Genomic DNA, 12,394 nt, shown 5'->3' with positions numbered 1-12,394 from the left:
TCTTCAGAACTTATTCTTAGCTCACTAACATTTTATTTGACACAATTCTTTGCTTTCTAATCCTATAACAAATTAGAAGTAATAAATTATAAATGGAGAAGACTGTTATACATTAACATTCTCAAAAGATAACAGATAAAAATTAAATATATATAAAACCATAGAAACTAAAACATTTGAGTATTTTTTAGTGGAGTTTAGATGGTTCTACATACCTCTGTATTTCCTGACACTTATTACAATATTGCAAAACAATCACACTCACGCACATGCACACACACATGTACACACCCACAACTTTGATATTATTAACAGCAAACCCTAAAGAATATAGAAAAAAAATCTGCAAAGGTCCACATACAGTTATAAACAAAAGGCTGCCCATTTGTTTTGCCAAGGTACTAAAATTTGCCACTGGATCTTCAATAAAATGAAGCCTAGCATTGTTTTATAATTGCATTCACTGTAAAACAAGTGTTTATCAACCACTGTCTATTTGACCTAGATTTTCAACATAATATGTGAAATCCTGAAGGTGTTTAAAAATGTTATGCAGGACACCTGGTGGCTCAGTCAGTTAAGCGTCTGACCTAGGCTCAGGTCATGATCTCGCAGTTTGTGAGTTCGAGCCACACATCAGGCTCTGTGCTGACAGCTCAGAGCCTGGAGCCTGCTTTGGATTCTGGGTCTCCCTCTCTTTCTCTGTCTCTCCTCTGCTCAAGCTCTGTCTCCATCTCTCAAAAAATAAGTAAATGTTAAAAAAAATTTTAATGTGATGCCAATATGCAATAGACAGCAAACATAAGAATTGTGAATATTAAATTACTTCTTCCTCAGTAGATGTAACTATAATTTCAGATAAGCTGACATGACTTTTATTTATTTATTTATTTATTTATTTATTTATTTATTTATTTATTTATTTATTTTTGGCAGAGAGCCTTCAGCTGCCACTGATATGACTTTTGTATACTAATTAAGGACACATACTATTCTATATTATACATATTATTCCCACTTTCTGGGAAGCTTCCACTAACCAGAACTTGAATTTACTAATAGCTACACTGCTTCACTATTTCACATGATTCCTAATGAAAGGCTTACTGAAGAATCTCTTAGAAAATGATTTGCCCTGATTTCAATATGTTTCTACCTCTTTGAAAGAACCTTATTTAACTCTTTAATAATTGGTATAATCAAGAGTACATTATGAAATACTCCTACCTCTTATAAGCACTACCATATTTTTACCCCCAGGTATAAATGTTCATAATAAATGTGGGAGAGACTGACTAGCTATTCACCGAACTTGTTTCCTCCTCTTCCTGGACCACTGCTAGTCTGCTTTTCTCAGCCTCCTTTGCAGTGAGGTATGGTCATGTAACTAAATTATATCCAAAGAAATGTGGGTATGCCTATGGAAACGTCCCACATAAACCCACCTCTTCCATTTTCCTTCCATCAGCTTGACGGAGAGACGTATACTAACCTTGGAATCCACAAGGAGAAGAAAGACAAGTCACAAGACAGCAACCATCTGGGGCCTCCATAGCCACTACAAAAGAAGAGCCTACCACTCAGGAAAGTCTTTTTAGTCTTTATGTGAGGAAGAAACAGCCTTCTTTTCTGTTTGAACTACATTATGAGGAGTTTTTTGGTAGTGTTATAGTAATGAACACAATAAATATATAAACTGAATTACCTATCAAAAGTAATTGTGAAAAGTAAAGTTGAGAAGAAATACATGTGCAAAATAAATTTAAACTGAATATTTTGGTAAAAGATTTGTGCCTCACGTTTCAAGCACTGTCCCTCAGGACCTGAAGAATAAATAAAATCTTCTATCTGGTTTGTTTCAAACTTGAATATCAGATTGAGAAGTTTAGACTTAGCAATAGCAAAAGAATGAGTCACATAACTGTGAAGTTAAAGTAATAAAAGAAAATCCAAAATAATATTTAACAAATTTAACGTTCATTATCTCCTATCAATACTGTACTCTAATCAAATTCTGCTACAAAACTTGAAGGACTGATTTGATTATCTTAGAATATTTATCTTGATCACAACTTTGAAATAAATAATTAGCTGGGGGCCTGAAAATATTTTAGTTACACAGAGTTTATTGTAATGAGATTTCACCTGTATTTCAATAAAAAGCTTATCAGACTTATCAGGGGAAGCCTTAACCTACTTGATTTGTCCTATGACTCTATTTCATTTACCATTCATTTTTTATGGTAACATATTGTGAACAAACTGAAGAAAAAAATACCCACTTGGACATTTTGATATTTGTTTGTAGCTTTGTCCTGGTTTTAGTTTCCTACTTAATGACTAAATGGCACCACAGTGGGTGATACACTAGAGTAAAAGTGGTGAATCATTAAAGAGTTCGTAAATTTTAAAAACAGGGGCAGGCCTTCTGGGCCCCATATGCTTCTAGAAAACCCAATGTTGTGCTGTATTAATTGAACCGTGAAACTTTTATTAGTCCTCTTTAAAAATGCTTGCAGTGAAGCTTTTATTAATGCTTGCCCTCAAATTGTTTATACTACTTAGCATTTCCATAACAATTTAGATTTCAAAGAACTTTTTGATCATTAGTTAAATCCACCACATTTCTATAAGAGAATTCGGCTCTTTAGCAAAACAGAGGCAGGCAGGGAAAACTCAGCTAATTTTTGCCTAAGATATGCCAATCAGAAAAAGAATAGAATATAAGATTTTTCCACAAAACCTTTAACTTCTGTTTAGACAAGCCTGGCCCTCTCACTCCATATGCATTATAAGTGTCTTCACAATGGTGAAGAAAAGAGAAATTACCTATCTTTATGCAATGGGCTTTGAAAACTAAGGTTATAGGATGCTGCAATACAGCTAGAGTATCTCTACTATCCAGATTCACCTAGATGCCCATCAGGCCACAGCACTGCCCAATATCAAGAGGCATCATGTATGTATGTTGTGTTCTTTGTTTCAAAACTTCTTTGAGTACATTTTCATCAAAACTGCATTATACAAATTAGATCCATCAAAAGTAAAAGGTAGAATCATTCTAGGGTTGATTCAGCCTATCTTATTTACTCTTAAAAATGTCCAGGCTCACATCATGTCTTCTGTATTCTTGAGATCATCCTGAAAATATGATCTGGTTTAAAATAGGTAGAAAGATGAGGGGTGGAGGGGAAATGCACTCTCTCTATAAGAATATCTTTGCTTCACCTCCACATAAAAACAGGATGGCCTAGATAGCAGAGAATGCATAGAAGCCTTCAGAATTTCTCCACAAATGATTACCTCCTCTAATTTTCAATAGCACTAGCTTTTCATTTGGCAGAAAGCAAAATAACTGAGTTATATATTAGCTCACAAGAGAAATACCTCTATTGAGATAGGATTTAATGATGTATTTTTTGTTTTTCTAGAGTCTCAAAATGAGAATTACTAGTTCTTGTTAGACAGATTAAAAAACATTCCTGGGGGGCGTCTGGGTGGCCCAATAGGTCAAGTGTCCGACTCTTGGTTTCGGCTCAGGTCATGAACTCTCAGTTTGTGAGTTCAAGCCCCATGTTGAGCTCTGTGCTTACAGTGCAGAACCTACTTGGAATTCTTTCTCCCCTCTCTCTCTGCCCTTCCCCTGCTCACTCTCCCTCTCAAATTAAATAAATAAACTTAAAAAAAAAATTTCTGCATTTTGCCAAGTCACAGTGAAGAGCACTATGAAATCTGTTATCTGGTACCCTCCCCGCAAGCTGACTACATAATTCTCTTTAGGGGAGGAGTCTGAGAATCCGTATTTATAACAAGAGCCCCATGTGACTTTTATTACCTGACATGGTTGGGAAACTCTAGATTGGATGAGACCTAAAGTCCTTCCTTCTGAGACTTGGCAATCCTGATAAAAAATAAATTACTATAAATGGCATCCATACTGCTATACAGAAGAAATTAATTTCTGATCCTACATTTATTAAAATGCTTTAACACACTGAAGGGACCCAAACTACTCATTCTTCTGTCTCTCCACTAAAGGGTGCTGTCTATAAGGGTAGAAACCATAATTTAGTACTCTTTGCGTCCCTACTGAAGAACACACCACTTGACACAAAATGGATGCTTAATGAAATGTGAATGATTGACTATCCCAAGTGCAGCAGCTAGCTGCCAATCTTATCCAGTCTGCCCTCCTTGCAGGCTCCTCAGTGCCCAAAAGCAATACACACTGCTCTAACTTAGAACATTATTGAGGCACCAGGATTAAAATAAAAACTAGCGAATTCTATATTCAAAAATCAGCACTTATTGTTTGACTGAATACATGATCAAGACAGTAATATTTAGTACTTGATATCAACTATAATTGAACATGGATGGTGAAGTTTTATGGGGAAAACAAGAATGCATACTATCCCAGAACCAATTTTCAAGACAAACATAAATACTTTGTCCAAAACACTGACTATTAAAGAATTTCTAGAATAACCGGAGTGAGGCTATTTTTCTGGTGCACAATAACTCCTTAGAGCCCTTTGCAGAACAAAAGCAAAACAAATGGATGGTGATTGCCTCAGGCCAATTTAAGTCTCTTTTTAGATAGCGCTTTTTTTTTTTTTTTAATGAGATGTAAGAAAAACACTTTTTCTAAGTCAAAAGATTAGGTTATTTCTCACCAGCAGAATATATATGGCACCAAAAGATACAGGCTAATGATAGCAGGAGAATTTTTTCATGTCTGTGGCCAGAACATTTCCCTTTATATACGCAAAGTGCATTTCAGGTCTCTGATCATAGTTTGCATTTGTAACAAATAGAAAAGACTCCAACCCACCTGGCCCACTTGCTATGACTTTCCTCAATTCAGATTTCATTCATAAAAATTTCCCAAACAGAACTGACCGAGGCCTTTCGATAGTGCTGCTCTCAACAGAGCAGAGCATTTATAAGAAAAGTACACAAGGAAATTTTAATGAGCTTCACTCAATAGTTGTCTTATTTATCACCCACTTTTTCCTTTCTCCTAACTGAACAATTACCATGGCTGGCAAGAACTTCCTCATTCAAACAGCAGTCTCAAAGGATATTTTCATATTATAAAACCAATATTCTTGGCGGGGGGGAAGGGTATGCTGATTTCAATTGTCAAACATTACCAGTTATAAGCTGTATCAGGTATATATGGAATTAATCAAAGTATTTGGTATTATTTTACTTTATGTTTTTTGAAAGAGAGTCCAATGTATTTGCCCATTTTATGTATTACAGTACCTTTACACATAGAAGCTCTGAATTAAAAAAAAATGTTACAAGTTGTTATCATCTTGAGCAGAAAAAAGTTGACCTACACATACTATTCCCTCCTTCTCCATATGCACCTTGAAGCAAGGATTCATATCCACTTTCTATGAAACAAACACCTATGCTGGGTGTACAGTAAGACTTCTATTTAACCTCAAATCCCCTTTAATCATGTTTCTTCTCCCTCAGGAGGAGTTAGGTACAAGCACTCTATGTTTTACTTCTCTCTTTTACCACACAAAGTTCAGTAAATGTTACTTCTGGCCATCAGTTCCTTACATATAAATACCATTTCTATAGCTTTCTTGCCCAATATACTTTACCTCTTAAGCAGTTATCTCAAAAGCAACAAAAATCTCACCCTGTTCCACATAAGGTGAGAAAACTAAGACTATTATCACCCTTACACCAACCTTCCAAAAAAAACATTACTTTTAGAACAAAATTAGATGTAATATGGACCTACCTGAGAAATTCTCTAAGGTACCCATAGCTCACATTAAGTATAAAATTTCCCACCTGTTTATCTTCCTGCTATGTGGTCTACTTTCCTGTAGGCTTGGAAAAATTTTAAATATTTCTTATTATATTGTATTGATTCTCTTCTTTAACTAAGGTTGTCAAAATATTTCTGTATTCACTGCAAGCTAGTTACCTTTAAATAGCCTTTGATGGCCTAAACTGGGAATTTAACCACTTAAAATAGTGTTGTTAATGGGATTATGTGTTTCTCATTAAAAATAAGTGGGTCCAGGTCTAAATGTGTTAGAAAGATGCTAAATAAAAACCACACAGACACTGAAATTGCACTATTTAAAAGTGAGTGAGTTTCATACATTGAATTTAATTATAATTTGGATCCAAATTTGTCCTATACAGTTTATCCTTCATTAGCTATGATGGCATCTGCATTTTGTGCCCATTTCAAGATTACATATCCTGGTAAAGTTGCTGTTTCAAATGTTTCATGTGGATACAGTTGTAGTCACTGCCATAAATTCTATTTTCTCATCATTCAATCTTACCCGTCACTCTTCCCAGTCAGAGTGAGAGGTGACAATAGAGGGAGCATATGACCAAGGTGGTGGATAATAAAGGGACAGGACAATTTTTTTAATATATAAAAAGTCCACTTTCTGGTCTAGAGAATTAAAGACAAACCCCTATATAAATTCTAGACAATAATTTCCAGAAACAGAAGAAGTTTTCTGCCACTTCTGTACTTAGCCAATTTGTCCCTATCGATTTTAGTATGGTTTTTAATGACATCAAAACATCCCATCACAAGAAAAAAATATTTAACTATCGTGATTCTAAATTAAATGACTTTTTGTAAGTTATGCAATTGTGACACATTAAATTTATACATACACGATATATAATACATTTAAAATATAATGTATACATATATAAAATGCAAACATAATTTTAAGTTCATCTTAATAGAAAGGATAATACAGTATACCAGAACTGTGATAAGCAATGTAGCTCACACACAGGGCTGTCTGTGGGGTGGGGGGTGGAGCAGGAAGGAACAAGTACAGCAGGCTAGACCAGTGCTTCCCAAAGTGTAGTCTCCAGGCCAAGACTAACATCACCTGGGGCAACCTATAATACTTGCAAGGGTTGGGTCCCCCTCAGGCCTGCTGAATCATATACTAAGAGGATGGGCGAATTTTTAACAAGCCCTCCCAGTGATGCTAATGCATGCTAACGTTTGAGAACCACTGGAGCACAAAGACTCAGAGGTAAGAGGCCTTAGGTAACTCTTCATCTGTGTATCCAGAAGACAATGCCAATTATAAATAATGATTGTAACTAAAAACTCGGGAATACCTTTACTACGTCACTTAGAATCAACAGTCATGGATATACCCTCCAATAATGTTCAGTTCCAAGTTCAACATACAAGTTGGCAGCTTGTTGAGGATGTGGGGAAAGTTGGTGAAACAGTGGAATATCACAGTAGCTGATCTGGGTGTGGCACACCACAGAGTGAAAATCTTGGCAAAAGATCTCCTTTTGTAAATCCTGAAAATAATATTATATTAGCTTCAACCTCAAGAGTTGGGTAACTCAAGGACATCAATATGAGGAAAGGGTGTTTTTTTTTTAAGAATATACAATTATCCAAGCGGAAAATTCTTTTAAAATTTGTCTATGATTAACATGTAGTATCTGACCCTACTCCATCATTCTCGAGACTTGGATTATGTTTGTTCCAAAAGTGACACCCAGTTCCTGTAGGAATGGGTGTTGGCTCTGCTGATCACAACTATATGAGCAACGTATTACACTAGACTCAGAGGAAGCAGGTGCTGAGATTATAATTAAATATGTATATAGGAAACAGGAGTGGCAGCAAAGAAGGGCAGGGAGGAGAAATATCCTTCCTGTGTGTCAAAGAGATGGAGAAGTGTAAATCCACAAGCTGATTTCCCAAGCCCACAGCACAATTTAATAGCATACAGACACGTATTAGGTCAGAAAGACCATGGGTGTGAAGTAGATGCCAACATCATATGTAATAAATATTAATAACGTCATAAAATGCAATCCAAATGCTACATTAGGAGCAGAAGGATTAAAGCCTAGTGCTCAGATAACAACGCAAATGAAATTACTGCCTGGAAAGCAAACTGGGTTATGTAATAGAGGATTAGCTGTAGAATACAACATTCAAAATTCATTATATTAACCAATCTTTGTCAGAAAGAAAAAAAAAAGTCCTTTCATGACTGAAATTTCTTGCTTTGAAGCAACACAAAGCAACAACTTTCACATAAAGTTGGTTAATGGTTTAAGAAGGAACCAGACTGACCGGGCTGCACTGGCGAGCTCATCGTGGGAATCTGGAGAAGGACTAATGGGATGGGATGCAGATTCACCGCCTTCCTTCCGCTTTCAGTGTTGGTCTTGGACAGACTGGTAGAGGAGAAACCTAAAATGTAAAAAAAAAAAAAAAAAAAAAGATGTGTATGATACAGGTTATGTCAAGTTACATAGGAAAAGAGACAGAACTGGCTTTGCATCTCAGCTCAGCCACAGCTGGACCATGGAAACAGTCACACCAACCTCCCTGGTGTCTTAAATCTTCACCCATAAAAAAACAAAATTCCGTAAAGCACAGGAATATTGTAAACACCAAATAATATAATAGGTGTGGAAAGAATCTGTGAGGAGAAAAGCACTTCACACAATTATAATTAGTTTCCTGTTTACTGTTCACTATAATTTGTTCACTGTGATCATTATTATACAAATTGAAAACATGTTTTGGAATGTGGATACAAGGGTCTCGTTACATAGAATTCTTGACTATCACTGTCAAAGATTTCCTTCCAGAGGCAGGAGTTCTTAGTGAAAAAAATTTTAATGAACTAAAATAAGGAACAAATCAGCCATAAACTATACAAGTGACAGAAAACCCCCATTACAATTTCCATTTCTCCTTGAAACCTTTTGCAGTCTTATTCCAGCCAAAAGCAATAACAGCCATAGTCTTTCTAGGAGTGGCACTTACAGGATGGACTTCTGGAAAGGAATTTAAGGGACTTTCTGCTTACAATTTGAATGTACTCTCACTTCTAGACACTTCAGCAAAGGAAACGCAATTGGAAGGACATTCTCCTCACAGTTTACTGGAATGTCAAAGTTTAAAAAAAAAGAAAAGGAAGAAGAAGCTTTTAAAGTTATACTTAATGAGTTTCTTACTAAAATAGCATATTCCAATTGGACTATTTTTGTAGACAGAATGCTGTGAACACTGAGAATTGTACTTCTCTTTATCTTGAGAATCCAACATATTTACTGGGACTCACTTTCCCATCAGTATCTTGAAAGTGTTATACTATTTTTGCCCAAATGTATAAAGCAGGATATAAATACATATTTCCTTTGAAGAACTAAATAATATCACCAAGAACACCTATAGTAGTTTCAATGGTCTCTACATAGAAATAGGCTAGTTACTAAAATAGCGGAGAGTTATCAGTCCAGCTGGTTACTTCTCATCATATCTTTGGTGCTACATACATGTAACAATATAACATATAGTTTCATAAATCTTCTTTAAAAATTATGCTGATGTGCTTATTTTATTAGCATTGTTTTAAGAATCTTAATTTCCATGTTGATGAGAAAGCAATATTTCTACAAAAAATGAAAAATGAAAAGTAGAAAACTCTTTTGATTTCTCTATCAGCAGAGACATGTTGACGTTGGCTTCTAAATGAAAAGATGTCAATGTCATATTTTAAAGTAATAACACCATGTGCATAGTTCTTTATAGTTACAGTGTACTTTTAAACCTATCATCGTATTTAATATCACTTTCACATTAACCATGCTAATAGGTACTTGTAACTCTCCCCTCTCTTTATGAGTGAGAAAAATGAGATATCATCTACTTCATATTTAAAAGGTAATAAAGCAAAAGCAAAAACAAAGTTGAGTGAGATTTGAATTTATACACTAAAATTAATGAATGTGAATGTTGAGGATTTTGGCAGTTATACTTTTTCACAATGCAGTATGAAACATTTCATAAATGCTCTTGATACATTCTGGCTTCCCAATGTACAATTTGATTTTAAATTAGGAATAACAAAAAGCAACAACCAGGAAACCTTAAGAGTATGGAGGGAGACAGTACTGAAATGTGTCTTCCATCAGTGGCAGAGTTACTCTGTGTTAAAAAAAAAAAAAAAAAACACTTCTTTTTAATCTATGTTACTTTGTTCAAATACTTGTATATGTACAAATACAACTAAATTTAGCCAATAATGTCCAAAATTTTAATTGTGATAATACCAAAGCCAAAGTTTTACTACTTATCCCCAAATCTAAAATGAGAAAGTTATTTCTATTTCCACACACCTGCCATTTATTTCCACAAACATACATAACAAATGTCCATGACATGCTGATTCATGGCTACGTACATAATTGTTGGGTTTTGACTTCATAGCTCTAGACCTGACTTGCAAAATAAATCTCAGATGGAAATATGAATTTGGCTTCTAAAATATCAGTAAATAACTTTTTAAAATGTAATCTACTCACTCTGCCATTCAGCCTTTTATGCCTAAACATGTAAACATGACATATCCTTCTAATATTATTAAAGCCTTATTATCTGAATGCTGCATAAAGAAAATTAACGTGCAATTCCATGTTGATACATCCTAGTTCCCATTTATTGCATTAAACCAAAATTATCATGACAGTATAGCTGCATAACTGAACTGTGGGCACATCAAAATCTCTCCTAAAATGTTTCAGGGGTATTGATCCTCTACACATACATGCATCTTGTGTGTATGTGTGTGCATGTGCATACACATGTGCATCATCAGCTACATAAATTTCTCTTTCCTCATGGCCAACAAAATCGACAGATTAGCAACTGTATTCACACATTATAGGGACAAAATTGATACAGAATTTTACACAAATTAAGTCAGAGGTGCCTGGGTGATCCAGTAGGTTAAGCTCACGACTCTTGGTTTCAGCCCAGGTCACGATCTCGCGGTTCGTGGGATGGAGTTCCATGTCAGGTTCTGCACTAACAGTGTGGAGCCTGCTTGGGATTCTCTCTCTCCCTCTCTCTGCCACTCTCCCACTCATGCTCGAGTGCTATCTCTCTCAAAGATAAGCAAATAAACCTTTTACAAAAGACAGTTTTTAGCTACTTAGAAAAGAAAGAGGGGTGGTCAGCGAGGGAACACCGGTCAATGAGAATGGGCAATTTATTCTTAAATCTCCCTACACTTCTTTATCCAAATGAGCTCCAGAGAAACAGACTGTTTTCTTAGAATGGGAACATTTTCCCCTAGTACATTAGTCATTCTTACAAATAAGCCTAATGTAGAAATAATAGGAAACTGGCCTTCAAGTGGGTTGATAAATGAAAAAAAGAAAAAGAAAGCAAGTAATGCTGATTGTGTGTACAGATTATCCAAGCAGATATAGAAATATATTTGTTTTCAATTAATAGTTTCAACTAATTTGCACATTAATTTGTTCATGCTATAAAAATACATATATGCACATTTAAGGATATAAACACAAGCACAACAAGAGTAAAATTGCTGCTATGAATCTTTTACCTATTGAGATCCAAGAATGGTTATTTTTTTTTCCTGAATATATTCTTTGAGCTCTGTGAATCCACAATAAGGCACTGGGAGTCTTGCTTCCAAAAGACCACCTCTGACTGCAGGTTGATCAGCTGCCTACAAGTCAGTTATTGCTATGATATCGTGGGACATAGCACAAGCATAGTGCAACAGTCCAAGGGGGTGATATCTTGCAATGTCTCAGCTTGCCCATGCAGCCAGGGAAAGAAGGGCACTAACACATTATATCACCCCATGCCACACTGCTCTCATTAGCATCATTGTAGGGTTGTTTCCACAGGTCCTTTAGCCATTCTACCTGTATGACATGTTCTACAGTAATAGCATGGCAAGTCACCAGCACTTTACAGGACATAAAGAATTTGCACAAGGATTATCTCCTCTGATCTTCACAACAGCTCTTTGGAGTACACTGATAAGCCATTATTATTCCCATTTTACAGATGAGGAATTTGAGGCTTAGAGAATTTCAGAGATTTGTTCACAGACATGTAGGTGGTAAAATGGAAGAACTGGTCTTCTGACTGCTAGCCCAGTGTTCTCTGTAGCATCACAATGAATTATAGACCCTTCGAGCAGAGCTGGTTAAATATCAAGACTGTGTCTACCTAGTCATTACAGTTTCAGTAATGGCTCATTAATTAACAGGTCTCCCTTACTAAAGAACCTATCTAGCCATTGAACAGACTGAATTCAGTCACCAAAAAAACCCAAAAAAAAAACCCAAAAAACAAAAAACAAAACAAACAAAAACAAACAAAAACAATAAAATAAATCAAAAAGTTGGAATGAATGTCTGTCTACATGAATTCTCACACTATAAGCTTTCATTTCCTTAGACTTGGACTTCATGGTCCTACCACAACCTTTCTTGGTTTTTTAACTATAGTCTGACCTTTTATTACAGTTTTTTCCTTGTGGACAATTGCTATTATCTTAGACAATGTGCCACC

General features: G+C 35.5%; 1 protein-coding gene across 3 annotated transcripts in view; it reads right to left on the bottom strand.

Annotated features, from left to right (window-relative positions):
* HDAC9 (histone deacetylase 9) overlaps positions 1-12,394 on the bottom strand; it is a 957,815-nt gene that overhangs the window by 846,966 nt on the left and 98,455 nt on the right. For all 3 annotated transcript variants that reach the window (XM_042919682.1, XM_042919691.1, XM_042919700.1), the window contains exon 3: positions 8,123-8,242. In XM_042919682.1, the coding sequence (XP_042775616.1) occupies positions 8,123-8,144 (22 nt within the window). In that variant the 5' untranslated portion in view covers positions 8,145-8,242. The remainder of the gene's footprint in view (positions 1-8,122; positions 8,243-12,394) is intronic.

The sequence above is a fragment of the Panthera leo genome, chromosome A2 (assembly GCF_018350215.1).
Source record: "Panthera leo isolate Ple1 chromosome A2, P.leo_Ple1_pat1.1, whole genome shotgun sequence".
In the NCBI taxonomy this organism is placed as follows: Eukaryota; Metazoa; Chordata; class Mammalia; order Carnivora; family Felidae; genus Panthera; species Panthera leo.
The sequence above is the reverse complement of the archived record's forward strand: the minus strand, read 5'-3'. Positions and strand labels throughout refer to the sequence as shown.